This window comes from Talpa occidentalis, unplaced genomic scaffold (genome assembly GCF_014898055.3).
Source record: "Talpa occidentalis isolate TD23 unplaced genomic scaffold, MPIMG_talOcc4v2.1 talOcc4.6, whole genome shotgun sequence".
In the NCBI taxonomy this organism is placed as follows: domain Eukaryota; kingdom Metazoa; phylum Chordata; class Mammalia; order Eulipotyphla; family Talpidae; genus Talpa; species Talpa occidentalis.
In genome coordinates this window covers 118,625,223-118,652,474 of record NW_023604972.1, presented here as the reverse complement: position 1 = coordinate 118,652,474, position 27,252 = coordinate 118,625,223, and the positions used below count along the sequence as shown (strand labels likewise).

The 27,252-nt window shown below is 37.3% G+C and overlaps 1 protein-coding gene across 1 annotated transcript in view; it reads right to left on the bottom strand.

Moving 5' to 3' along the window:
* C6 (complement C6) overlaps positions 1–25,012 on the bottom strand; it is a 58,118-nt gene extending 33,106 nt beyond the window's left edge. Inside the window, exons 1-7 of the mRNA XM_037529490.2 lie at positions 24,928–25,012; positions 21,651–21,739; positions 21,117–21,279; positions 19,609–19,765; positions 18,231–18,375; positions 7,386–7,527; positions 3,279–3,417 (exon numbers count right to left, since the gene is read on the bottom strand). Of these exons, the coding sequence (XP_037385387.1) occupies positions 3,279–3,417; positions 7,386–7,527; positions 18,231–18,375; positions 19,609–19,765; positions 21,117–21,279; positions 21,651–21,675 (771 nt within the window). The 5' untranslated portion in view covers positions 21,676–21,739; positions 24,928–25,012. The remainder of the gene's footprint in view (positions 1–3,278; positions 3,418–7,385; positions 7,528–18,230; positions 18,376–19,608; positions 19,766–21,116; positions 21,280–21,650; positions 21,740–24,927) is intronic.
* Between the last annotated feature and the right edge of the window lie 2,240 nt (positions 25,013–27,252).

Below are 27,252 nucleotides of genomic sequence, written 5' to 3'. Positions count from 1 at the left end.
CTGAGGTCAGGCAAACTTGTATACCTTCCCAAAGTATTTGGATTGAATGTGCATATAAATTCTTTAAAATATTAATTGAATGAAGAATTGGGAGTGTTACCATCATATTTGTGTTTTGCAAAAGTCAAGTGTAAAAATATTGCAATTTTTTTGGGGGAAATCCCCAACTCTTTCCATTTAGCAGGCCAGAGAGCAAAGCCACAGTCACAGGCTCCACTGTGTACACAGAAATCTGCTCTCTGAAAGTAAAGTCAGTCTTTTTACACCTACTGACAATCAGTCAGATAAGGAAGATATAATAGTGGATACCACACTTTTGCATCTCTGTAATGCAAAGATACATTTTTTTTTCCTTCCTAAAAACAGTCCTTTTTTAGGAACTCCTAAAAAAATAGTTCTTTTTTAGGAAGGAAGGAATTAAATCTTGATTGCCTTCCTCTAGCACCAGCATATCTTCAGGTTAGGACAGCTTAGAACCAGATGCCCCTCCTTTCAAGAATTTACATTCTTAAAATCAATGACACACTGTTCCTACCTATATAAACTAAAATTCAAACTTGTGTTTATTGGAGCAGCCCTGCAGCCCTCACAAGAATAAAATGGGTTAGAGTGCTTCCTAGGTTCAAATTCTCACTTTGATTATCTAATAAACTCTTTGTCTATCACTGACAAAAATAAACTTTTTGACACTTTATTTTCAGTTAACACATACTAACCATAATTAACTATATTGGAGTCAAGGAAATCAGTTTAAAAAGTAACTATTGTAATAAATGAGTAGAAAATTTAGGATGGAGGTGTCACAAGACCAGAAATGATGAACACAGTTGTCAAACCACCTATAGAAATGAAAAATTCTCAGGCTCTAAGGGCTATAGCGAGTACCTGCTACACAAAGTATCCAAAGGCAGACCAGAGGTGGGGATACAGAGATTGAGGGCCATTGTAGAGAATCACTGGTACTTACAAATCATCCTAGTCACACCCCAAAAGTGATTTATTTCACATCACATAACAATTCCCCAATGCAATTTCTGCCTTAGCAAAAGGCAGCTCTCCTGCCTGCCTAAGCAATTGTCTTCTCCTTTCCTTTTTTATATAATAAACCTGTCCTTTTGGATATTACCAAAAGTCTTTGCCAAATGGGGAAACTCACCACATGTCACTGAAAGGGGAACTTTAATGAAACTTTTCTCAGAAGTAATCCAAGGACCTGCTCACTGAACCCCACACCTCTTCAAAACGACATAAGGCTATGGAAGAAGTTAGGACAAGAGAAACTGGAGAATATTTAGGAGGTAAATCAACAGAAGTAGTTCACCAGGTAAATGAGTAGGGTGTGTGTGTGTGTGTGTGTGTGTGTGTGTGTGTGTGTGTGTGTGTGTGTGTGTGTGTAGGGGGGAGAAGGGAAGGGAGGGAGGTAGTGGAGTGGGAATCCTGTTCCATGAAAGGGAATATAGAAGCCAAGGAAACTTTTGAAAGGAGGAAGATGAGGTCTTCTAGTTGTGTGTAAAGAACCTCTAGTGTGCTCTGACAAACTCCATTTTCCCACATTTCTCTAGGAGATGATGTTAACCAGATTCCAAGAAAAAAGTTTAAATTTCCATTTTATGTATTATTGCTAGATTCCTTCTGAGCCCATCCTGACTATTTTATGGGCTGATATCCTTGACACATTTGCTTTTGTGTTTAAAGGAGGGAGAGGCAGGAGAGAATTAAGAGATGGGAGGGATGGAGACAGAGTCACCCCTGGTTTTCTGAGATGCAAGGGATAGAGATGAAACCTGCAGCTGTGACCTTCACAAGAAACTAGGGAGGATTTGAGGGATTGCAGAGTTTTGAAACTTTCAGGCTCTGGATGCACCAAGAGATCTTTGGAAGAATCAAAGTCTGGCAGTGTCATGCTCTGCAGTCTGCTGGCGACCACAAATGCTTAGCAGACAGTCAACAGCAAAGCAGTGACTCCTGGAAAGAAGGAACCTTCCTCAGTAAGTGATACAACTTTGGAGACTGAATTTATGGTGCCTGATCTCTGCATCCAGCAAGTTGAGGAGGGGGCAGGGGAACTCTGAGGCACAGAATTCCTCCTGTGTCTTCTATTCAAATTTCCAGTCCAACTGCTTCCATTCCCTTCTTTGCAGAATCCTCTCCAATTTTTATGCACCGCTCAGCCTGTCATCTCATCTGTCTTAATCAACTCCAATATTACAGGAGAAGGAAAATCATATGCTGCTGATGCTGAATCCCTCCTTCTCTATCATTTTCAATTTTCAAAGGTATAGTTTATATTTGCACAGCTGCCTGCTAAACCCATAAACAAAACCATGAAAAAAATGGAAGTAAACTAATAGCTTATGACCTTGGGTCTAGTTATTTCCAAATGTTTGCTTGAATAATTATCACCATGACCTTCCCCAGCAGTTCTATATTATTTAAAACTCAAGGACATAGAGTTGGAGATCAGCGTAGGTAGCTTCTTAAAATTGGACAGGTTTTAGAACTACAATGATAGTGAAATGAGTCTACCTTATTCTGAATTAGGATTGCAGTCTGTTTGTCCCTCACTGTCCTTGCGGTCCAGGCTTGGGTTACCAAGTTGTGTGGTGGACCCAGTGGTTTGCAGGTTAACGTTTAACAACTAACTCTCTGGATTGGGAGATATTCTGTGATTTCCCAGAGCATTTTCCTTTTCCCATGGTGTATAAACAAATGCTGATTTCAAGTTGCCTATGTGATTCCCTGAATTCAAACTTGGGAACAGATGCTCAGTGGCACTTACATAGTATTTTCAGGATATAGCTACAATAGTTACAAGTAATCTCAATAGCATAGTTGGTAAAAATGTGGCAAAGTAATTGAGAAGTGATACATTTTGAGTAATTAGCACCTCTGTTTTAAATGTTTTTATTTAATTATGAGATTATATGTTTAATATGTAGTAAAGGCTATGCTTCACTGTTGGCTGCAAAATTCCTGAAAATTTCACAATGGGCTCTGGTCTCTGGAAGAGGACTGAGGAGTTTGGACTTGAATCTGTGATTCTCTGCTGACTAGATCTTTTATGTTGGTCAAATAGGTATCTTAGATTTTTTTTTATTTGTAAATTGATATACTAATACTGACTTCCTGGGGCTGTGGAAGAAATAAACACCAACAAATAATAGGTAATTTAAAATGTTCATTACCTTCTATTCTGCCCTTTCATTCATAACTATTTTTAATTGGAATTTTAGTTTATAATTAAACTGCATAGGGTTCGATATGATAAACTGTCATACCTCAAAGTTCACATTTTCCAGATTGGCCGGAACACGGTATGGATTTCTTGCTCTACTGCTTTTGACAGTTTTACATATTCCTCCAGTGAAAGAGTTATCAAGAACTTCTCCTCTGGGCTCTCCTGCTAGATAATGGAATCTAGAAAAAAAGTAATGTTCAAGAATTCAATAGACATAGAGCAAACTGTAAAATTTACCTTATTCATATGAAAGAAATTCCTCTCTTAGACATTTTTTTGACTCATGATAAATGACTTGAAGAAAATCCCCCCCTTTTTTTTTTTAGTCTGTAATGGGTCTTCCATAAAGGCTGGAAGCCAAAAACTCGGCCACTCTTGCTCTGTTAGGTTCTCCTTATTCCACTCCATTGTTTTTGGCTTTCAACATAAAATAAATTTGAGGATTATAGTTACTGCATAACTCACAAAACCATTTGAAGCAGGGGATGAAATAAACTGTTACATAACTAATACCTTTCAGGATTTACTTCCTTCAGTGAGATATGGGGAAGGAATTCTTAGAGTTAATGAAACAGTAGTAGTCATATTTTAATAGAATTGTAACAGCATTAGTTTTTATTGATAACTATATTATTTAAAAGTTATTTAACAAATACATGCTATTTACTATAAGTCAAGCACCGTTTGACCTATATGTAGTAGTAGATATTTATAAAATAATTATAATAACCATATGACATAAAGATATTATCATACTCATTTTACAAATGAGAAAACTGAGGCATATAGAGATTAGGTAAGCACAAATCAAGTATTTGAGTTGTCTCGTGGTACATGAAAACCTTCTCCAAGATGTCAATAATGTTCTAAATTCTTTCACATGTTAATATGTATTCTGTGAAAAAAAGTTTTGTGATAAAATAGTTAGTAATGCTGAATTACATGTGATGAGGAAATAGAAAATATATGAAATGGTCTCTGCCCAAATAAACACGCTTTGCCTCTCTGTCTCCTGAATGCAAGTTAACACTGCAGATTGTGTGATTATATTTACATGGAATGTCTAGAGTAAACAAATTTATATAAACAGAAAGTAGATTAGTGACTGCCTAGGGTTAGGAGTGAGGTGTGGGAAGGGGACAACTGGAAACTGATTTCCGATTGGTACAGGTTTTATTTGAGTGATGCTGAAACTGTCAGAAATTAGATTGTAATAATTCAGACTGATTATCTAAATTTGAATATATTGACACTTAAACATACTAGTACATTAAAATAAAATATAATTGTATACTTTAAATTTTTAATTCACATGGCATGGGAATTGTACCTTAAAAAGTATTTTTTAAAAAAGAAGTTAGTCCAGTGGTTTCTCTAACAAACCTCTCATATTCAAATGGTGGCAGTGCAATTTCAGGTTTGTTTTCATTTACAATTGGATTTCTATCAGCGAGCATTTGAAGGAGGCAGTGTGAGGAGATTGTCTGGGAATAAATTTCTAAACAAGTTATCATGACTTATACAGGGGTGTAGCTCTCATACTTTTACATTTTCTGAGTTAGGAGGGATCATTGAGGACAAAAAAAATGTTGATTTTTTATGTTGCCTTTCACTATATACTTCTGAATTTGTCATAAATTCATAAGAAAGATTTGAGAAAAATGGCCTCCAGGTCATGAGGGATCTATGAAAGTAGCAGCGGCTTGCAGAGAGCCTGAGGGTAGAATATTTATGAAGGTGACTCTCAGGGCATCCCTGAGGAAACTTTCGGAAACTCAGTTGACTCTGCAGCAATTTTCAGCTCTATTCTTCCTCCTCCCTTCTGAGGTATTCAAATTAACTTTCAATATTTTGATGTTTCAAATACATCATGACCTTTAATATTTTAGGTACTGAAGTATTCCTGTCTAACTTGAGCCATATTTGGTAACTTTTGAATTTAGTTAAAATTTCTTATCTATACATATATTAAAATGCATGTGTATGCAAATATGTTTACGTGTATGTGCATATGTGTGTGTGTATTTGTAACTTGGCTGAGTCTCAGGAAAAACAAAATGCATGGTCTTATTGCCTGGTTCTTGCTTTAGGAACTGTGACTGTGATGGCAATGCACGAATTTTGCTTTGTCTTGTTAAATTCTTTCTTGGAGAGATACCATTTAAAAAAGAGGTAAGGCCACCCAGGAAGCTACCTCTTGTGGAGAAATGTATTGTGGTAGTAGAGATTCTAAGGCCAGAAGATTGGAAAGAATTCCGGTAAGCAGTACTCAAAATCCTCAGTCTCTAGGGAGGCTTGGAAAGAACTGGATGTGCCAGAGGCAGTAGGTTTTGCTCACTTCTGAGAATCCTCGGGACAACAGCTCTCGTTGGCAACAGGCCACACAGTCTTTCTGCCAAAGTACACATAGCATGTGGTGCTCCCCATCTGTAACTCCAAAGTCTAGACCAACTGGGCAAAAGGTGAGGGGTAATGTCATCTCTCATCAATCAGAACATCAGAAAATGTGATTATCAGTGGGAGTTTTGGCTGAGGTTTTCTTCCAGGCAAATGAAAAGAAGAAACCATTTCTGCATATTGATAAGAGATGTTGGAGCACTCTCATGGAAATTAATTCTAATTAAGAATTCTTAGGACAGAGCCTGAAATCAGCTTATAGTCATACAAAATCTGGGTCAGATGAGGAAACTGACCCAGAGATGCTCAATAACTTGGTTGTGATGTAGTTAGTACAGAACTAGGTCTAGAATCTCGCTCCTCTTACTTCCAGACTAATGGTGTTCTCTTTTATTGCTGTCCTTGCATTTGGTTCAATATCTTCTAGTTTTCATTCTAATCAAATGAGGTTATATTTGAGATACTGCTGCTTGGGGTGCCTCAAGTTTTCATATTATGCAAGTCTGGGGATATAGGTGAATACTTTTTTTAAAAAAAAGCCCAACATGAAGTTTTTTGGCCAAAAATTTGAGCGCTTTTGCCATAGGAAAAGGGAGATTACTGATTTTTCTTACACTTTCAACTAAGGCTTGGTTCTTTTGTTTTCATTGACTTTTCTTATATTCCTAAAGTTGTCTAAGACATTACCTCAGTTTAATGAACTCAGAATCTCTTCCCAAACTTCCAGTGTCCTAATGACCTGAAATAGGAATATCACAATTTCTGAAATAGGAGCATTAGAATTTCTGAGTACAAAGTTTGAGAGGAAAAGTGCACGGTTTTCCTCAAGTTTTCTTCCATTATAATTCCATTTCTAAAGTGGATATTGTGCTGAATTAGCATGAAATAGTCGGAATAACCTGGGTTCTAAAGTTTGGATTTGAGTCCTGCTCCCACCATTTGCTAGCTGGTAGACCTGGACAGGCACACATAGAATGAGATGGTCTTGCCTTCCTCCTCTGAGACTATGCTGACTTACCCAGGCAGTACATAGTCCAAATGAGAGGAAGTTTTGATTATCCTAGTTATATTCACTTTACTTCTTGCTATCTTTTTGAGTGGTTATCTGCTCATTCAAGACCCCAGGAATCCATCCTGGCACCTTCCTACTTGACTGGTCTCCCACCAGTTCGTCCCTATCCAGTCCAAAACTGTCAGATGATAGGTGAGAATTAAAACAAACTGTGTTTAAGAAGGTCTTATAGGGCATCCCTGGTGGCGCAGGTGGTTGAGCACTGCACAGTGAAGCTGTCCGCAGCCTCTGCAGTGCAGGTTCGATCCAGCGACAGAGAAACCCACATGGTGCAGCAGACCTCTCCTGTCTCACCTGCTGCTCCCCTCAGCAGTGTATTTCGTCAGTCTGCCTGTTCTGTTCCCCACTCTGTCTCTGGTGAATCCTCTCACCCTCCCGCACATCTGGCCTGTACCCCGGTTCTTGTATAAATAAATAAATCTTTTTTAAAAAAAAAGGTCTTATAGTGTCACTGGTAAAAACTAAATGCAAAATTCTTTTATTCCCTAGGTGTGAGAATCATGATCGGTTCCACTCTGAGCCTAACAGCCAAGTACAGAATCAGGCAGGTGGGAGTAATAAGAGGTTAATGGAGATGGGGTTAATGGACAATGATGTGTTTCATCACTTCACTGTTGCCTACAATTCACTAGCTCTGAGATGCCTTTTCTCCCTAAAAAATGAAAAGATGTTACATACCCTGTGCCCATCAGCTGTACACTCGGGATCGGGTCATACTTCCGAGGGCATATTGCTTTTGTTCTCCCACAATTTCTTTCATCTGAATTGTCTCCACAGTCATTTTCTCCATTGCATTCTAACTTGCTGTCAATACAGCGACCTAGTAAAAAAAAAAAAACAAACACTGACAAGTGATCATTTAAGAAATACTTATTAATTTGAAAGGAGTGCTTTAAATTCACTCACTTCACCTTCTACCTGATACAGTATTAAGAATTTAATTTGTCCAAAAATAATTCAATATAGTAAATTATATGTAGTAAAACAATTACTAGCAGCAAATATATATGTAGTAATTATGGATAGTAAAATAATTATACATATTATTACACCTAATTATTTTTTTTTTGGACAAGTTAAATGCTTAGATAGTACTGTATTACATAGTAGGTGAAGTGAGTAAATTTATCCAATAGTACAAATGCCGAATGCTCAGATAACTCCCTTCCTGTAAAAATTTGCTGAGTTTCATAAGGATTCTTGGAATTAGTATGTAAGTATGTTTTACAGAAATTGATATGCCAATAGACAATGACAGCCCCTCTCCTTCTCCTTCACCCCTTCCCTGTAGCGAGGCATGCTGGCATCATTATATACCATCATATACATTATACACATCATTATACACCATTGTACACAGGTTTCCCCCAAAATGTAAAATGTTTTACTTAAACTCATCTGGCTAACTATTTTAAGTTGTGATCAGCACCTTATTACAGTTATGTATGATTACTGCAACTAACTGAAATACTTGGGGGAAAGTGAGTATTACTCTGTTGAATTAATATTTTTTTATTAATAGAGAATTCCCCAAGAGTTTTTAACTCTTTTAGTTAATAATTTTCATTTAGAAGATAGAATATAATGAAAAAAATTAAATTTTCATTTGATTATTTAAAATCTTACTTTCAATCTGGGCCATTATTATAAATGGTTATTATAAAGAATATAGTTATGAACACCATAGTCATATAGACTGAAAATATAAATAGAATTGAATTTGTCTCAATCCCAAGATATAATCTGAAAGATGTTTTATTTTTAAAACAGTACATCTCCAGTTTTTTGTTTTTTTCCAGGGCAGAAAAGAATGGGTAACTTAGTTTGAATTGCAATGTTTTTTTCTTAAAAACAATATTACATTTTTAAGCATTTTGAACCTATCACTTACAATTAGAGCAAAAGCTTATTTTTGACATGGCTACATTAAAGAATATTCCAGTTTCCCTAGACAGATGTTGGGTTACAGGAGCAGGGTACAGTTTTCCTTAGCTTTGCTTTGTGAGCAGGTCACCCAACACTTTTGAATACAAGAAATTCTACCCAGTTGGTACTTCCAGGGATACTGGAGAACACCTATTAGCCATGGTAGGGACGAAGGCAAGAGGACACCTCTTGAATGATATTTAGAAATGGATGAAATGAAATAGATGACTGGATCAAGAAGATGTGGTACATATACACCATGGAATATTACTCAGCATTCAAAAAAGATAAACACATGCAATTTGCAGCAACATGGATGGCGCTGGAAGGGATCATGCTCAGCGAAATTAGCCAAAAAGAAAAAGAAAAATACCGGATGGTCTCACTCATAGCAGGAATCTAGAAAACTTAAATAAGGGACCAGGAAATGAATAACTATAAGAAAGTGAAAATCGGGCCTCCCCTGGTGGCGCAGCGGTTGAGCGCTGGGTTGTGAAGCTGCCCGCAGCCTCTGCAGCGCTGGTTCGATCCCCGGCTGCTCCCCGGCCACCGGAGGAGGGTCCGCATGGCGCGCGGACCTCTCCTGCCGCCCGCTGCTCCCCTCAGCAGTGTACTTTGGTCCTTCTGCTGCTCTGCTCCTGCTCTGGCTCTGGTGAATTCTCTCACCCTCCCGCGCTTCTGACTGTACCAGTGCTTGTAAAATAAATAAATAATCTTTAAAAAAAAAAAAAAAAAGAAGTGAAAATCAAAATCAACAAACAACTATGAACCAGAGACACTCTATGTGTGGTGGGGGGCGGGGAGGGGAGGGATTGGGGTCAAAATAAGGGGGTTGCAATTGTATGGGAAATATAAAATAAAATTTATAATTAAAAAAAAAGAAAAGAAATGGATGAAATGAGTGATCTAGCCATGGTGGGACTCAGCTGAGAAATGCCCCAGGCCATGAAATTTCAATGATAGAGGAAGTGGAGCAATACTGTTGGGCATGAATGTACTCTATTTCAAAAGAGTGATGGGAAAGGTGAAGAGCAGTTTCAACATTACAGGATTTGCAGAAATCAGTATGCTTTAAGTAGCACACACATATCCACTCAAACTTGAACTTATGCAATCGTTTAGAAATTGCACATGTTTTCCCTGTCAGCTTGCACTGATTTATAATATAACAATGGCATATTATTTTGAAAGCAGTTGCAAATTCTCTAGCCTTTATGTGTAAACTTAGGACTTTGAGAGAGGAGTTGGCACATTGCAAGGGTATAGTTTCGGGTATTCTCAAAGATCCCTGTGTACATTAATATATCATAGTCTTTTGTTTTAGGGACTCTGAATAGCAGCACTGAGGAAGGAAAAGGATGAAGGAAACTTATTTTAGGGTAGTCCGTTCTTCATCAATTAAGGACCAAATACAATCCTGAGTCAGACATACAATGGTCTGTTCAATTTTTTCTTCCCTTTAAGAATATGGTCTTCAGTGGTATATTTAACCACCAATATACCATGGCACCACCTTTTCAGAATGGATGCCCATGACATCTTGTGTCAGGATTAACTAGGTGTGACTGGACCATCGGAAGATCTTGCAGTCCCCAAGGAAGAGACCCGAACCTCAATACTTGGGTCACTAAGAGAGCTCAGGGTGTTATTTGCTTACCAGTCATTACAGATGCATTCCAAAAGCTACTTTTTTAAATCAAGGGAGGTGGGCATATTGCTGGTGAACTAGAGATTAATGGTGCTTACACTACAAACCTTTCTGAAAGCACTCATTAGGCATAGGTGACCATGGATATATATAAACATTTGTCAAATTTGTGAATATTTTTTGCATTAACAAAGACTTTTTGCAATGAATTTCACAGATTTCTCATCTATCAAATAAAATTCTTCCTGGTAATTTGTTCTAAATCCTTGCCTTAATATTCTGGATATATGTTTACATCTATATCCCCCTCAGTCTTCGCATCAAGATTTTTCTCACATTCTCTCTTTTGTCAATATGTGAAATGATTTTATTCACATGATGGTGTAATTCTCTCTACCACATCTCAACCTAATGTTACAGGTTGGGGTATGGGGTACAGAGGGAAAGCCCTGGAACCAGTCTTCCTGTCTGATACTCAGAAAACACTGGCAAAACAGGAGGCAGGAAGGATATAAGGGTCAGAGGAGAAAATATTAGAAGCAAGCCTGGGTCAGTTGTCTGGGGAATTTGAAATCTGGGGTCTAGTTATGAATAATATTCAGTATACTCTACCCACAGACACATTGTGGATTTTATTAATCTGAATGCTAATTTTACTTTAACTTCAAATTGACAATTCAGAGAAGAGGTCCATGAACTACAGCCCACGGCCTAAAACTGACCTGCTGTCTGTTTTTGTAAATAAAATTTTATTGGAATTCAGCCTCGCTAATTTGTTTACATACTGTCTATGGCAGCTTTGCTGCTGCAACCCAGCATTGAGTAGTTGCAACATACACCGTATGGCCTGCAAAGTCTAAAATATTTCCCATCTGGACTTTCTAAAAAAGTTTGCAGAGATCTGATCTAGACTGTTCAAAGTGGTGAGCACTGAAGTGCTATTAACTATCAAGAGAATATATATGATTAAACAATATATTCAAGATTTGATTATGATCTAATGAACCTTAAATATCAAAATTTGTGAAACTGAATAAATACTAAGCTTGATGTGAATGTTGCCATCATTTAAATAATTTTCAATCTTCTCTTTTGGAATTACCTTTGTAACCATTCAATGGCTCACCCAAGAAAATCTGTCACATTATCTCTGGTGAGCCCCCTGACTTCATATCTTAATATTAATATTGTTATCTTAAACTCTTGAAATTTTGTTTAATCTGCCACTCCTTTTCAGTGGTTTATTATGATGATAGATTTGTGTTTATAAATAGCCAATTAAAAGTATTTGCCGAGATGGGCGGAGCAACATGGCGGCGAGGAGACGCTGCGAGTAAGATCTCCCATTAAAAAAAGTTAATAGGGAGGAAAAGCGGCAGGTCCCAGTGAGAACCGGGACACGGAAGATAAACGGGTGACTCCAGCGAACTGCCCGAAGAAGAAAGTGGCCATAAAAGAGGACTAGAAGGGAGGGAAGCGCAGAACCCTGCTCCCCTCCCCGCACACAGAGGCAGCACTCTCCGACCTGCAGAGAGGAGGGAAACAACAAACCAAAACAACCAACAAGAACAAACGACGCAGCAAGCGGGACGTGAGTGGAAAGGAACTATTGCAGCCACCACACCCCGTGAACGGGAGCTGAGGCGAACCCTGCAGGATTCGCCACGGCGAGCGAACGGATCTGGGCGCCAATAGAGAAGAACAAAGACCCCGGGAGACGCGCACACAGTCCGGGCTGCCGGTAAGCTGGCGCGGAAACGCGGCGCGCTCGGGGAGCTTGAAAAGCAAGTGCAGATCGCGGCTGCCCAGGTCCCCGCGCCTGCGACCTAGGCTTGCGGGGAGACGACCTAGGCTTGCGGGGAGACACGCGGAGGTCCTCACTGAGGTGAAGGTCCCTCCCTGAGTGAGCAGGAACCAGGCGCCCAGGCACGGGAGCGGTGCAAAAGGCGCCATTCCCGCGCCACTGAACTGGGCTACAGCCCACGTCCTGGAACTGAGGGCTTTGAACTGAGACCCGGGGCACGAAAATTCGGGGCGTGGGTTCTCCACGACGGTGGGGCACAAGGCAGACACAGCACCCCAAAGCTGTTGAGGTGTACCCTACCATTCCCGCTCTGCTCCCTGTCCCACGGGGTTGGGGGGACGAAAAACAGCCCCCCAAGGACACTAGGAGAGATCTCTGGCGCCACCTAGTGACCAGGAAAAAAAAAAGTCACTAACACCCCATAGAACAGGAAATTTCTTAAGACTGCTTGAAAAGGGCAGAAGGCTTCTGCAGTGGCCAGCCGGGAAGTTATTCCACGCCAGGCCCCTTCCCACCAGCAGTCTGAGCCCACAGAGGGAGCAGGCACTCACGTCCGGGGCAGACCGGGTGCGCAGAAGAGTGTGCCTGAAACCGGAGGCGCAGGGACTGCATCCCGCTTCGCCATTTGAGAACAGGGACATTTCTTCAGTAAAAACTGCCTAAAACCAGCAGAAAGCTCCCCCAGAAGGCAGAGATGGCTCCTGGAAGAGCCAGAGGGGAGCGGAGAAGTTCACCCAAGATGCCAGTCAGTCCGAGCATCACAGTGTCCCAACGCATACGACAAATTAGAAAACAGACAGTAGGGAGTAGAAGAACCACACGCAACCTAACAACTCCTCAGGAAAGAAGCACACCACAAAAAGAAAACCACTCCCCAGATTGCAACGACAGCAACTTGGAAGAACTTCTGAGCCTTCCAGAAAGAGAATTTAAATTGCCATGATTAAAAAAGTGATAGATCAGAAGAAGGAAATTGAGTCCCTAAAGAGGGAAAACAATGGTCAGAAGAATGAAATTGAGTCCCTAAAGAGGGAAGTAAAAGAAATGCAGGAGATCAAAGAATTAATGGAGGAACTAAAGAACTCCGGGAAAAGCAAGGAAAGCAGAATAGATGAAATGGAAGAACGAATAAGTTCTCTTGAAGACACAGAAATAAAAAGAACCAAAACAGAAAAGGAAAGAGAAGTACGAAGGAAAAAGAATGAAGAAAGACTTCGAGAACTATCTGACTCCATGAGGAAAGGAAATATAAGAGTTATAGGAATTCCAGAAGGAGAGGAGAGAGATGTAGGAACAGAGAAAATATTCCAGGAGATAATTGAAGAGAACTTCCCAAATGCGAAGAAGGAGCTGAAAATTGATATACAAGAAGCAAGAAGAACACCAAACTTCCACGACGAAAGGAAAAACACAGCAAGACACATAATAGTAAAGCTCCCAAGAATCCAGGACAAGGAAAAAATAATGAAGCTGACAAGAGGGAAGAAACAGATAACATTCAAAGGAAAACCAATCAGGCTGACATCAGACTTCTCTGAAGAAACACTACGGGCAAGGAGAGAGTGGAGGGACATAGTCAACAGACTCCAAGAAAACAGATGCCAACCAAGAATACTCTATCCCGCAAAGCTCTCTTTCCTCCATGAAGAAAGAATATGGACCTTCCCAGACAAAGAGAACTCCGGAATTTCATTACAAATAAACCCCCACTCCAAAAAATACTACAAGGAATCCTAAAGCCAGAACCTCAGAGGGACGAATAACAACGAAAGAAGACCAAAAAAAAAAGTTATTAAAAGAATAAATAAAATCAAAGGAAAGACAAACATAATGGCAAATACAGATGCTAACATATCAATATTAACTCTAAATGTAAATGGACTAAACTCTTCAATAAAAAGACACAGAGTTGCAGCCTGGATTAAGAAAACAAAACCCAACCTTTTGCTGTCTCCAGGAAACACATTTAGCTACAAAAGATAAAAATAGGCTCAAAGTCAAAGGATGGAAAACAATCCTACAAGCAAATGGGCCAAAAAGAAAGCAGGAACAGCTATACTTATATCAGATAAAACAGACTTCAAACTCAAAAAAATAAAGAGACCCCAATGGTCACTACATTATGATTAAGGGGACAATACTTCAAGAAGAAATAACACTCATTAACATATACTCACCAAACGAAAGAGCACCAAATATATCAGACAACTGTTGTCCTCTCTGAAAACAGACATCAGAGAAAACACATACGTAGTGGGAGACTTCAACACACCACTATCAACAATGGATAGATCAACAAGACAAAAATAAGTAAAGAAACTAAAGCTCTAAATAAGGACCTAGAGCATTTGGGCTTAACAGACATCTATAGAACACTAAACCCAAAAAAAACGGAGTACACATTTTTCTCAAGCGCACACGGATCATTCTCCAGGATCGATCACATACTGGGGCACAAGACAAACATCAACAGATACACCAAGATTGAAATCATACCAACCATCTTTTCTGACCATGAAGGCATCAAACTAGAAATAAATCATAAAAAGAAGGCAAGGAACTATCCTACCTCATGGAGATTAAAAGTCACACTACTGGAAGACCACTGGACTAACGAGGAGATCAAAGAAGAAATTAAAAAATTCTTTGAATTGAATGACAAGGAGGACACCAATATCCTAAATGTATGGGATGCAGCAAAAGCAGTAATAAGAGGAAAATATATAGCAATAGAAGCTCACATCAAGAAACAAGAAAGAACTCAAAGAAACAACCTAATCTCGAAGCTCAAAGATCTAGAAAAAGAACAACAAAAAAACCCAAATCCAGTAGAAGAAAAGAAATAATAAAAACCAAAGCAGAAATAAATGAAATTGAAACTAAAAAAACAATCCAAAAGATCAATGAAACCAAGAGCTGGTTCTTTGAAAAAATCAATAAAATAGACAAACCCCTAGCCAGGCTCACAAAGGAAAAAGGGGAGAAAGCACAAATACACAGGATCATAAATGAAAGAGGAGAAATCACAACGGACACAGCAGAAATCAAAAGAATAATCAGTAACTACTATGAACAGTTATATGGAAACAAGTTCAACAATCTAGAGGAGATGGACAAATTCCTACAACTCTACAATCACCCAAAGCTAGATAAAGAAGAAATAGAACACATAAACAGACCAATTACAAGCAGCGAAATTGAAATGGTAATCAAAAACCTCCCCAAAACAAAAGCCCAGGACCTGATGGATTTACAAATGAATTCTACCAAACATTCAGAGACGAATTAGTGCCTATCCTTCACAAACTCTTCCAAAAAATTGAGAAGGAAGGGACAATACCAAACACGTTCTATGAAGCCAATATTACACTAATACCAAAACCGAATAAGGACAACACAAAAAAGGAAAACTATAGGCCAATCTCCCTAATGAACACTGATGCAAAAATCCTCAATAAATTTTAGCTATCAGAATCCAACAATGTATCCATAAGATAATTCACCACGACCAAGTTGGATTCATTCCAGGGGCACAAGGATGGTTTAACATCCGAAAATCAATCAACGTTATCCAACACATCAACAAAAAGAAATATAAAAACCATATGACAATATCAATAGATGCTGAGAAAGCTTTCGACAAAGTGCAACACCCATTCATGATAAAAGCCCTTGAAATTCTTGGGATACAAGGAACATACCTCAACATCATAAAGGCCATCTATGACAAGCCAACAGCCAGTATCATTCTCAATGGTGAAAAGCTGAAAGCAATTCCATTAAGATCTGGAACAAGACAAGGATGTCCACTCTCACCACTGCTTTTCAATATAATACTGGAAGTCCTAGCCAGAGCAATAAGACAAGAGAAAGACATCCAAGGAATCCAAATAGGAAAAGAAGAAGTCAAACTATCACTATTTGCAGATGATATGATAATATACATAGAGAACCCCAAAATCTCCACAGAAAAACTAATTCAACTCATCGGTCAGTTCAGTAAAGTGGCAGGATACAAAATCAACATGCAAAAGTCAGTAGCCTTCCTATACACAAACAATAAATCTGAAGAAGAAGAAATCAAAAAAACCACCCCTTTTATTATCGAAACAAAAAAAATCAAATATTTGGGAATAAATCTAAAAAAGAGGTAAAGGACCTATACAAAGAAAACTATAAAACACTGTTAAAAGAAATAGAAGAAGACACAAAGAAATGGAAAGACATCCCCTGCTCATGGATTGGAAGAATAAACATTATTAAAATGGCCATCCTACCAAAAGCAATATACAGATTCAATGCTATTCCAATCAAATCTCAATGGCATTCTTCAAAGAAATAGAACAATTATTGATGAAATTCATATGGAATCACCAAAAACCCCGAATAGCCAAAGCTCTACTGAAAAAAAAAGAAGGAAATGGAGGCATCAAACTCCCAGACTTCAAACTATACTACAAAGCCATAATCATCAAAACTGCATGGTATTGGAACAAGAACAGATATACAGACCAATGGAATCGAATAGAAGATCCAGAAATAAACCCACAGATTTATGGTCAACTAATCTTTGACAAAGGAGCAAAGACTATGCATTGGAGCAAAGAAAGTTTGTTCAATAAATGGTGCTGGGAAAACTGGGTCGCTACATGCAAAAGAATGAAGCTTGACCACTACCTCACACCATACACAAAAATCAACTCAAAATGGATTAAAGAACTAGACATAAGACCTGAAACCATAAAATACATAGAAGGAAATATAGGCGAAACACTACGGGATTTGCACATCAAAGACATCTTTACAGACACATCACCCAAAGCAGTGATAGTGAAGGCAAAGATAAACAGCTGGGACTACATCAAATTAAAGAGCTTCTGCACAGCAAAAGAGACAATAACAAAAACAAAGAGAACCCCACCAACTGGGAGAACATTTTTGCACCCAACACTAATGATAAAGGACTGATCACAAAATCTGCAAAGAGCTGATGAGACTCAGCAACAACAAAGAAAATAATCCAGTCAAAAAATGGGCAGAAGAGCTAAAAAGAAACTTCTCTGAAGAGGAAATGCAAATGGCCAACAGACATATGAAAAAGTGTTCAACATCACTTGTCATCAGGGAAATGCAAATCAAAACTACCATGAGATACCATCTTACACCAGTGAGAATGGCACATATTAAAAAAACTAGCAACAACAAATGTTGGCGAGGATGTGGAGAAAAAGGAACTCTTGTGCACTGTTGGTGGGAGTGCAAACTGGTCCAACCACTATGGAGAGCTGTGTGGAGATTTCTGGACCTACTAAACATAGAGCTTCCATATGATCCAGCAATTCCACTCCTAGGTATTTACCCAAAGGACACAGAAACATCAATTCCAAAGAGCACCTGCACCCCTATGTTTATAGCAGCACTATTTACAATAGCTAAGCTTTGGAAACAACCCAAATGCCCAAAAATAGATGACTGGATCAAGAAGATGTGGTACATATATACCATGGAATATTACTCAGCATTCAAAAAGATAAACACATGCAATTTGCAGCAACATGGATGGCGCTGGAAGGGATCATGCTCAGCGAAATTAGCCAAAAAGAAAAAGAAAAATACCGGATGGTCTCACTCATAGCAGGAATCTAGAAAACTTAAATAAGGGACCAGGAAAATGAATATAAGAAAGTGAAAATCAAAATCAACAAAAAACTATGAACCAGAGACACTTTTTGGGGGGTGGGGGGCGGGAGGGAAGGATTGGGGTCAGAATGGGGCGTTTGCAATTGTATGGGGGAATATAAAAATAAAATTTAAGATTAAAAAAAATAAATAAAAAATAAAAGTATTTGCCAATTCCTTCTTTTCCTCCTCCTCTCTCTTCCTGCTGCTTTGAAACAGTCTAGGGACCTGGGCACCAGTACCTGATGAACAAATGAATCAGGTAAGTGGTCAAGATGATTATAGCTTGAAAGCTGTAATTTCACAGATGAATAGCTTGGTAATTTGTAGCATAACACCCCCACCTCCCCATGCTTAAAATATGGTGGGCCTTTTCTATCATGACTTTTACTGGTAGTCAGTTGGAATAACTTTATTTAGTCAAGTCATTTTTAGTGGAGATAGAACACTTTCCAAAGTACATTACCACTGTCACACTGGAATTTATTCTTGCAGTCTACCACTTCAATTTTGCAGAGCTTAGATGGAAGGCATGCTCGCGAAGTCACCAGTGGTTCAGTACATGGTTCTCCTCCAAACTGATGGAGGCGTAAGATGGATCTAACTCTAAACTGGAAGTAAAGGAGAGCAGGGTGAGTAAATGAGGCAGGGTCAAAGCTAAGTGATTTTGAAGAAAACTGGGTTTCTCAATCACTGTGGTTTTTATTTTTTTTTATGATGGTATTTCCTACATTTATTAATAATTTTTCCAGCTCCATTATTGTGTGTCCTTAGAAAAGTCACCTCCCTGGGTCTCAGTTTGCCAACTTGTAAAGTGAGAAATGGACAAAGAGATTTCTAAGACTTCTAACTTTGAAAATCATAGGTTTCTAAATTAAATCAAAAGTACAAATATTTACTGAGTCTTCTGAATGTATTAAATTCTTTAAATAAATAACAATATTCCTTCTGCTTCTCAAAGATAGCATGAAGTGATAAATATGAAAGGATTTTGGGGTTCCTTCACAAAGGGAGGTCACCATGGAAATTGAGGTTGACACATTCTTCACACTTTAAAGATTTTCAATGGGAAGTAGTAAAACAGAGTCAGAGAATGCCAGAAATAAGGCAGGATTAAAAAGTACTGACTTTGAAGTAAAAAAAATCCAAGACACAATATACACCCTCTTTTAATTGATGATGGGTAAGAAGGCACAATGTGATATGAACTTTGAATAAGATGATGTGTGAGGTTAGAACAGTTTCCCTCAAAGAGTGAGTGATCCATGTATGAGTTTAGTTTTTAGCTGTCTTCCCAAATGTGTGAATGCTCAGCACTTTCCCTGTTTGGGATGGGGAGAGGCACAGTTCACATGGGCCACTCTCCTGGCAGGGAGGAGTCTGAGGTAGGTAAATATTGCAATTGGGAACAGCAAACAGAGGGGCTTTCCCACGCAGAGAGGAAAATTAGAGGAGGGCAAAGTATCAGGCTTTTGATTAATGTGCCTCCTTTCTAATTTTAAATCTTGGATGGAAACCCTCATTTCCTAGCACCTGCTTTGCTTTCTAAGCATCTAGAGGACAAAGACAGTGGAATTCAGGGCTGGGCAAGTTCAGTATCAATCCTGGGGCAGATTTTCTTTTTGATGCTCCTTTTTCTTTTGAATTCCTTTTGATAGTAAAACATATAAAATGAGTTCATCAAAATAAAAATATTTCTAAATGGAATTTTCCTGCAATGGAAGTTGGGATAGTTTATTTTCAGAAATTGAAGAAATTTGTCACTTGTGATTATTAAGTCTGGCAGGGAATGTGAGCATTTTATTATGATTCAGGTTTTCTGAGTGTGCTCATGTTTCACCTACCTGTTTTCCAACACAAGGATCACAGTCTGACCATGGTCCATAATCTCCCAGGAGGCAGTTGATAGGACAAGTTTGCCAGTTACACTGTCGGGTCTCCTGCTTGGTGCAAAGCTGATCACAAGAGTACGCCAAATAGTACTGATCTACTACTATTTGTCTGTAACAGTAAGGAAAAGGCTGCTTAGAATGAATGTGTTTACAGTGACTCTAAGTCCACTAAGCATTAATGTCATTAAGCATTAATAAAGGAAAGAATGTTTCATAGAAAATCGGGCAGGTTGGCATATGTGCAGTTGTGACTACTTAATGGAATTCAGAACTGGATGTACAATTTGTGGGGCCTAGTGCAAAATAAAAATGGGAGGGTCTCTTGTTTGAAACTGAAAATTTCAAGACAGTGACAGTAGAACATTAAGCCAAACTCAGAGACCTTCTGAGTGTGGGATCCTGTGTTCCTACATAGGTCACACATCCATAAAGCAGGTTCTAATGAAATTTCTGGGAGGGACTAGAAGGCAAAGACAAGAAAGAAGAAAGTGCCTTCAAATTGCTTAACAGATGACACCACAATGTAGTAAGAGCAATGGTGGAGAAAGAGTGACAGTGCTGGGGGCCAAAGATTCAAAGAGAAGGTGACAGGAGATATACCTTGGAAAGCTCTGGGAATGCTCAGACAACAAAGGGAAGGGTGGGTGCAGAGACTCAAGCAGAGGAGCATACCATGTCCATGCAGGAGTTTGTGGGATGGAGCTGAGAAGTACAAGATGGAGGTGGGTAGAACACCTTGTACTTTATTTCGTAGCAGTAGAGAGCCACTGAGGGCTCTTGAGTAAGAGGAGTATCATAAGCAAATCTGTTTTACACTTAGTGGATGGCTTGTTGCAGGAAGTCAATGGGTGATTTGATAATACATACGGAAAAATAATTTCCTAAAATAAGACTCTAAAAAGTACAGTAACAGTTAAAACACATTAAATATATGTCTTTCTACCCAAAGTCATGTGAACATCTCCATGGTACTTTAGAAACCTCTAACAAATTTAAAGAAACTGTGGGGGCTGAGTAATCTGAATTGGGGAAAAGACTGAATTATTAAATGTTATCAGTAAACACAGTCTTCTTGCCTTCTTGTACATGCCAACAATCAAACAAATAGCTAGCAATACTGCTCAATTGAGGTCCTGTTAATCTCAGTTTAATGAGTAGAAAATTCTCTATAATTTACTCACTAACTGTAGGCAAGCAGTTAGAGGCTGACTGTAAAAAAGCTTGAGTTAAATAGCTGAAAATATTACAGATTCTTAGTTAAATTTCTTTGAAATGCCTCAACTTTATGGAGAACAAAAGTAGACTTCATTTCAATCTTATGTTGAAAAGACCTCAAATTCCAACCAAATGGAATTCTTACTTTTAGATATATTTTTCCCGTTGCTTAGGGTAGCACTCCTGATATTACTGTAATTAACAGTTCCCATGACTGGAAGAAAAGCTACATCATTAACACTCACCTTTGTCTACTCTGGATTCCAGAATTACAAGTTTTTGAGCAGCTCGACCACTGAGTCCATGAGTAATGATCACAAAAACAGGTTTGGCTCTTGTCAATCACAATACTCAGTAGGATGAAAAACAAGATGGAGTATCTAGCCATGTCTTGAGAGCCTCTAGGCCCTGAAAAGGAATGGTATTTTATATATATATATATATATATATATATATAAACATACATACATATATATATATGAAAAACACAAGTATACACCTTCTTTAAATATATACACATAAAAGTGAACATCTGGTGCCTACTACTCTGAAATTTTCTTTTTTCACTTCATAATATACTTTGAAATCTTTGCATATTACTAGATGCATACCTATTTCATTCTTTTTAATGGCTGTATTTTTTTTTTTCAAATACTAGCAGGCTTTTATTTTATAAAATTGACAATTTGGTTCTTAAGTAGTGGGAGATGACATATCCATTCAAAATAAAACAATCTTGTTTTTCCATACTTATTTTCTCCATATACATCTTTCCTTACTTTTCCCCATGTCGAGTTGGTTCATTACAAATGGCACTCCATGTGGTGTCTTGTGTCTTGCTTCTCTTGGGTTAGACAGCAGGAGGCACCTGAGGAGATTAGTGTGCAATTAATCCTCCATTCCCTCCATTCCCAAATCCTCTGCCTCCCATCTTTGCTAGTTTTAGCAGTTGCCATTTTCTGTGATCACAGCTCCTGACGAGCAGCCCCCCATTTATGTGACTGTTGCCCCATTCCTCCCCAAGGCACTTGCATTTCTATAGTGGAGTGGTTACCACCACCAGCACCAGGCCCTCCATGCTCTAACATTCCTATTAAATAACACAATTCCCACATCCGAATGCTCCTCTCAAAGACTAAGTCTTTGCAGAATGAATGTGCTTTTAGTTTCTGGGACCCTGATCATTGTCTTGAAATCTTGGTGAACAGATCTGTGATACTTTCACTTGCTATATAAGAATATTCAATGGAAGAATTAATATACACACTGAAAAACTGGAAATATATCTGAACAGCTGGAAGTAATGCTATTAACGTCTCAACAGATAAATACATTGAATAAAAAAGTCTGCCTTCAGGGAAAAAGAATTTAAAATTGTCTTTTCTCCATATTGTCTATCCTGGATTCTTTTTTTTTTTTTCTTTTTGGCATAGTTTTACCTGTTGTATATGACTGGCCTCAACTTTATCTTAATTGTGGATATTCTGCATATGCACACACTGCAATAAGCATCTTTGTCATGTATCTTAGCATATTTTTGTATGCACATCAATGGAACAGAATTTTAGCAGCAGAATGGTTCAAATGATACATAATTTTAAATTTTTGATAGGTGTTACCAAATTGCCCTACTAAAATATGGCTCAAGAGTTTTAGAGGGTTTTTTAAAGTGGTTACTTTATGTTTCTTAGCTATGATAAAGGATACTTTAAAAAAAATGAAGTTCATCATTTTTAAAATTTTCATTCAAGCCCAAAACTTGAGATCAGATATAAAAATTGTTTCTCAAATATGCTCAGAAATTAGAATTTCTTAATAAATCGGTAAGCTTTTTGAATTCTCCTACAAATCAGAGAAAAATACTGGAATAAAAGCAACCAAATTCACTGACATTATGTCTGAACATGTCCTTCAATTTAAAATGGAATTGACATACATTTGAGTGTCTCTTCTGTGACACTCACATTGAGTGAGATACAAAGAAATAGAATCCATTATTGCTTTCTGGGGAAAGTAGACAGAAACTGAAGATGCTTCCCCATGTCTTTTATCCAAGGATTTTTATCCAACTCATAGATAAACCACTGCAACCACAGGCTATTTTAATCATAAAATGAGAGCCTCCTTTAAAGATCTCTACACTTGCCTGTTGATCTTAGTTCACCGGTAAGTAACACACCTTTCCTGGTTTTCCTCAGCAGCATAGAATCACAGCACATTAGGACAATGGTGTCCAGACAGAATTTAGGCTGTGATTGAGTCCCAATCTTCAGATACAAGCTCTGGATTGGGGAATTTTTCACTGACTTCAAGAGCCTTTGGGAGCTGAGGTTCCTAAACAATGGGAAGCTTTCCTGTTGGCTACTAGACAGACTACCACCCAATGTCCCTCTCCCCAGTTTGGGATCTTCTCATACCGGAACCATTTCAACAAGGAAAACTAAACGGAGGGGTTTCTTGTGGTTCTTTATTTATTGGTTTTTCTTATTAGATGCTGAAGTGATAGCTTCCCAAGCAATTCTCTCAATTGGAGGGAAAACAAATTTCTTAAAGCATTTTATGAAATTATCATGAAATGATTGGGAGAAGGAGAATTAAAAGAGATTATCAGTGCTCAGCAGATATTATCTGTTGTAACTGCAAAAGGTTTGAAAAGTATAGGTGATTTTTATTTCAATTATCATCAAAGACTGCAAAAATAGAGCCATTATAACGTATTCTGATCTATTTGGCCATAACTGTTCTGAGGCAATTTGGAAAATGGTATAAATTAAGATGGTAACGTCAAAGATTCTTAATTCAGAAATGCTAATAAAAGAGCTAATTGGTAGCTTCTTTATAATATAATATTGTTATGAGTAAGAATTGTTTTATATTAAAAGGATAATTTTCATTCAAATAGAGATAATTATTTCTCTAACTTTTTATTACTAATGTGACTCATATAACATCAAATGGATCCTTATTTATAAATTTCCAACATCTCTAGGTATTTGGAAGTTTATCTAAAATTATGTATGGACAGTTTACCATTACCATACAATTTTCATACAAACATGTAATAAGGGAATTTTAGTGAACAGTAGAAAATAGGAAAAATATTCCACCACATTGCCACACAAGAAGAGCAGCAATTCTCTAATTTTCTTATAATTTCCATCCCTTCTTAAACTCTTAAAAATCAGTGACCCCACTGAACCATTGAAGACAGCATTGTAGAACATTTAGAGAATTCTAGTGTAGAGAGCAGGTCATCTTATTCTGACCTGTTTTGTTCTGAGATACTAACCCCATGAAGAAAGATTTGACCAGAAGGCAATTCAACACATCTTACCCCACAGGTATAGACTATGATCTACTTTGCTTTCAGCCATAAGTTCTTCCTTTCTATCTGTTCAAAAATTTCTTGAATCTCTTAGCTTTTTCTCCTGTGTGTGCTCCTGAAGCTAAAGAAATTATATTTACCATTGCTCAGATAGATTGGGGGAGCCCAGACACAAAACTGATCTTTTAGCTAGCGGCTCAATTGTTTTACTTTTAACTATAGTTTAACTCATAGAAAAACTTGATCTCAACAAAGCAGTTCACTGAAAAAACATTTTTCTAACAAACATGAAACTTTGGTTCTTTTATAATATCAACAATGTAGTTATTTCTTGTTTTAAAAGACAAAGATATTCATGCTCAGTGAAATAAGCCAGAAGGAAAAAGAAAAATACCGGATGGTCTCACTCATAGCAGGAATCTAGAAAACCTAAATAAGGGACCAGGAAAAAGAATAACTATAAGAAAGAAAAAATCAAAATCAACAAACAACTATGAACCAGAGACACACTATGGGGGGGTGGTGCGCACGGAAAAAAGGGATTGGGATCAAAATAAGGGGGTTGCAATTGTATGGGGAATATAAAAATAAATAAAATTAAATTAAAAAAGATAAAGAAATGACTATAATCTGAGTTATGTATTGTCATGCATGAAAAAGTAAATTTGTTAACAACATGATCTACCATTTTGTAATATGAAGATTATAAATAAAATGACTTTGTCACTCACCTTTAAGCAGTCTGTGGTGTCCAGGGAGCTAGCCTGCAAGTGACTAAGAAACTACAGTTATTCACAATAAAAAGGGTTTGGATGATAATCCAAACAAAATTTCTTTCCCTAATGCTAGCTTCCACAAGGTCACATTCCAGAGATCTAAAAACACCTAGAATGTTGACAATATAAACATTCTGTGGAAACTCTGAACTTTGAAAATGATTACTTCAATCTGCAGTAACCCTGAAACTCTGAGGGAGATATTACACAGGGTCCTGAATTTTCAATGATTTTTCCACTCAAGGGGTATTGGAATAGGTATTGCTACTGCATTAACAAAGAAATAAAAACCAATAAAAGAACAACTCTGATTGCATTTATTCCTCTTTGATTGCTTAAAATCACCTTTCCCTTTAGTAATGTATACCCATTTAATTAAACTATGTATAGATTCTTTATATTCCTGATTAGAATATGTATTGAGGAAGATTTCAAAAATTGGAGAAGTATGAAAAAAGTTAAAATCATTTTTCATAGCCAGACAAAACTACTACTACCACATGGGGTAAATACTTCTAGTCAAGTAATGCTATAATGTACAAGTCTCCCTGTATAAGTATTCATACAAACATAGATAAAAAGTAACTTTTAAGTGATATTACACATCTTTTTGATCTAAATGCATGGAATTGATCACATTCCACAATTTGCAGAACCTTATCATCATTGATCTGTACAAAATCTTTTATTGTATGTCACTATTTCACTAGATTAGTTACATGTATTAATGTATTTGATGTTTGTCCTTACATAGGATTATTAGGATTATGTATATCCCCAAATAAAAAGGCTCATTTTCCATTATTTATATTTATACTTCTAGATTTTATTTTTATTTCATATTATATATAATTGGCATATTAATATTCATTATTTACTAATTAAAAATTAATAATATTCCAAGAATTATTATGTGTCATGTACAATTTTATGTTCTGTTTATATATTTGTACTTTGTTGCTATAATTTAGAGAAACAGTATTTTGCTAAAAGTTTTACTTGATTTCTTCATTCAACATTATGCTTCTGAGTCTTATTCAATATAAACCTACCAGAGCCTAGAAATTTATAGCATCACATTTATTTTCCCTATTCACTTTGTATGCAATTTTGTTGCCTTTAACTATCTGTAACTATAATATAGTCTTCCTTTTGAGCTTGTGAGAAAATTCATAAAGACTTCCAGACTGTTCTTTATAAAGCCTACACATTTAAGCTCTGACCAGCAGTGTCCGAGGGTGTCTCACTAGTCAGTTCTTAACTAACATTAGTTGCCTGTCGATCAACAGATACTACATCGGATGTATGTAAAGTGACATCTCATGGCTGTTTGAGAAGCATGTCTCTGATCAGTAGCGAACCTCAGCATCCCTGGATTTTTGCCAGACATTCTGATTTCCCATCTGTGAATTCATATTCATTGCTTATCTTTTATTGTGCTTCTTTACTTATTTTTTGTTTCCCAATTTGGAATTTTGTGTGTATTATCAAGTCATATGCAAATAGTATAGCTTTATTTCCTTTCCAATTTGGATAATTTTTATCTTTTAATAGATCTTATTAGGACTTCCAACACTATATTGGATAATAGTGGTGAGGGGGACATCCTTGTCTTATTCCTGATCTTAGAGGAAAATTATTCAGTTTTTACCACTGAGTATAACCTTGGCTATAGGTTTGTTATACATTTATTATGTTGAGGTATGTTCCTTCCTTCTTTCTATTGTCATTCTGTTATACACTGTTGGTGGGAATATAAATTGGTATAGCCATTATGGAAAACAATATGAAAATTCCTCAAAAGATTAAAAACTAAAATTCATAAGGTCCAGTTATCCCACTGTTAAGTATCCTCCACCAAATGCAAAACCACTAATTCAAAGGGTTGACTGCAACATGTTTATTGTAGAACTACTTATAATATCCAAGAACTGAAATCAATCTAAATTGACAAATGACAAATTGAACTCAAATCCATCAGTTGACAAATGGTTAAAGAAGATGTGGCCTATATACATAATGGAATAATATTTAGCTATAAAAGCTATGAAAGGATGAAATGTTGCCACTTCCAACAACATGGGCCTAGAGGGAATTATGCTCAGTGAAATAACCAGACAGAAAAAAGACAAACATTGTATGTGGTACTATAGAGAAAACAAACAGAAGAACCAGTCAAACAAAAATAAACTTTTGAACTATAAGACCAATTAGTAGTTTTATTGGACAATGGTATATTGATGCGTAGATTTGGAATTTCAGTGGTGAAGTTCATGTAGC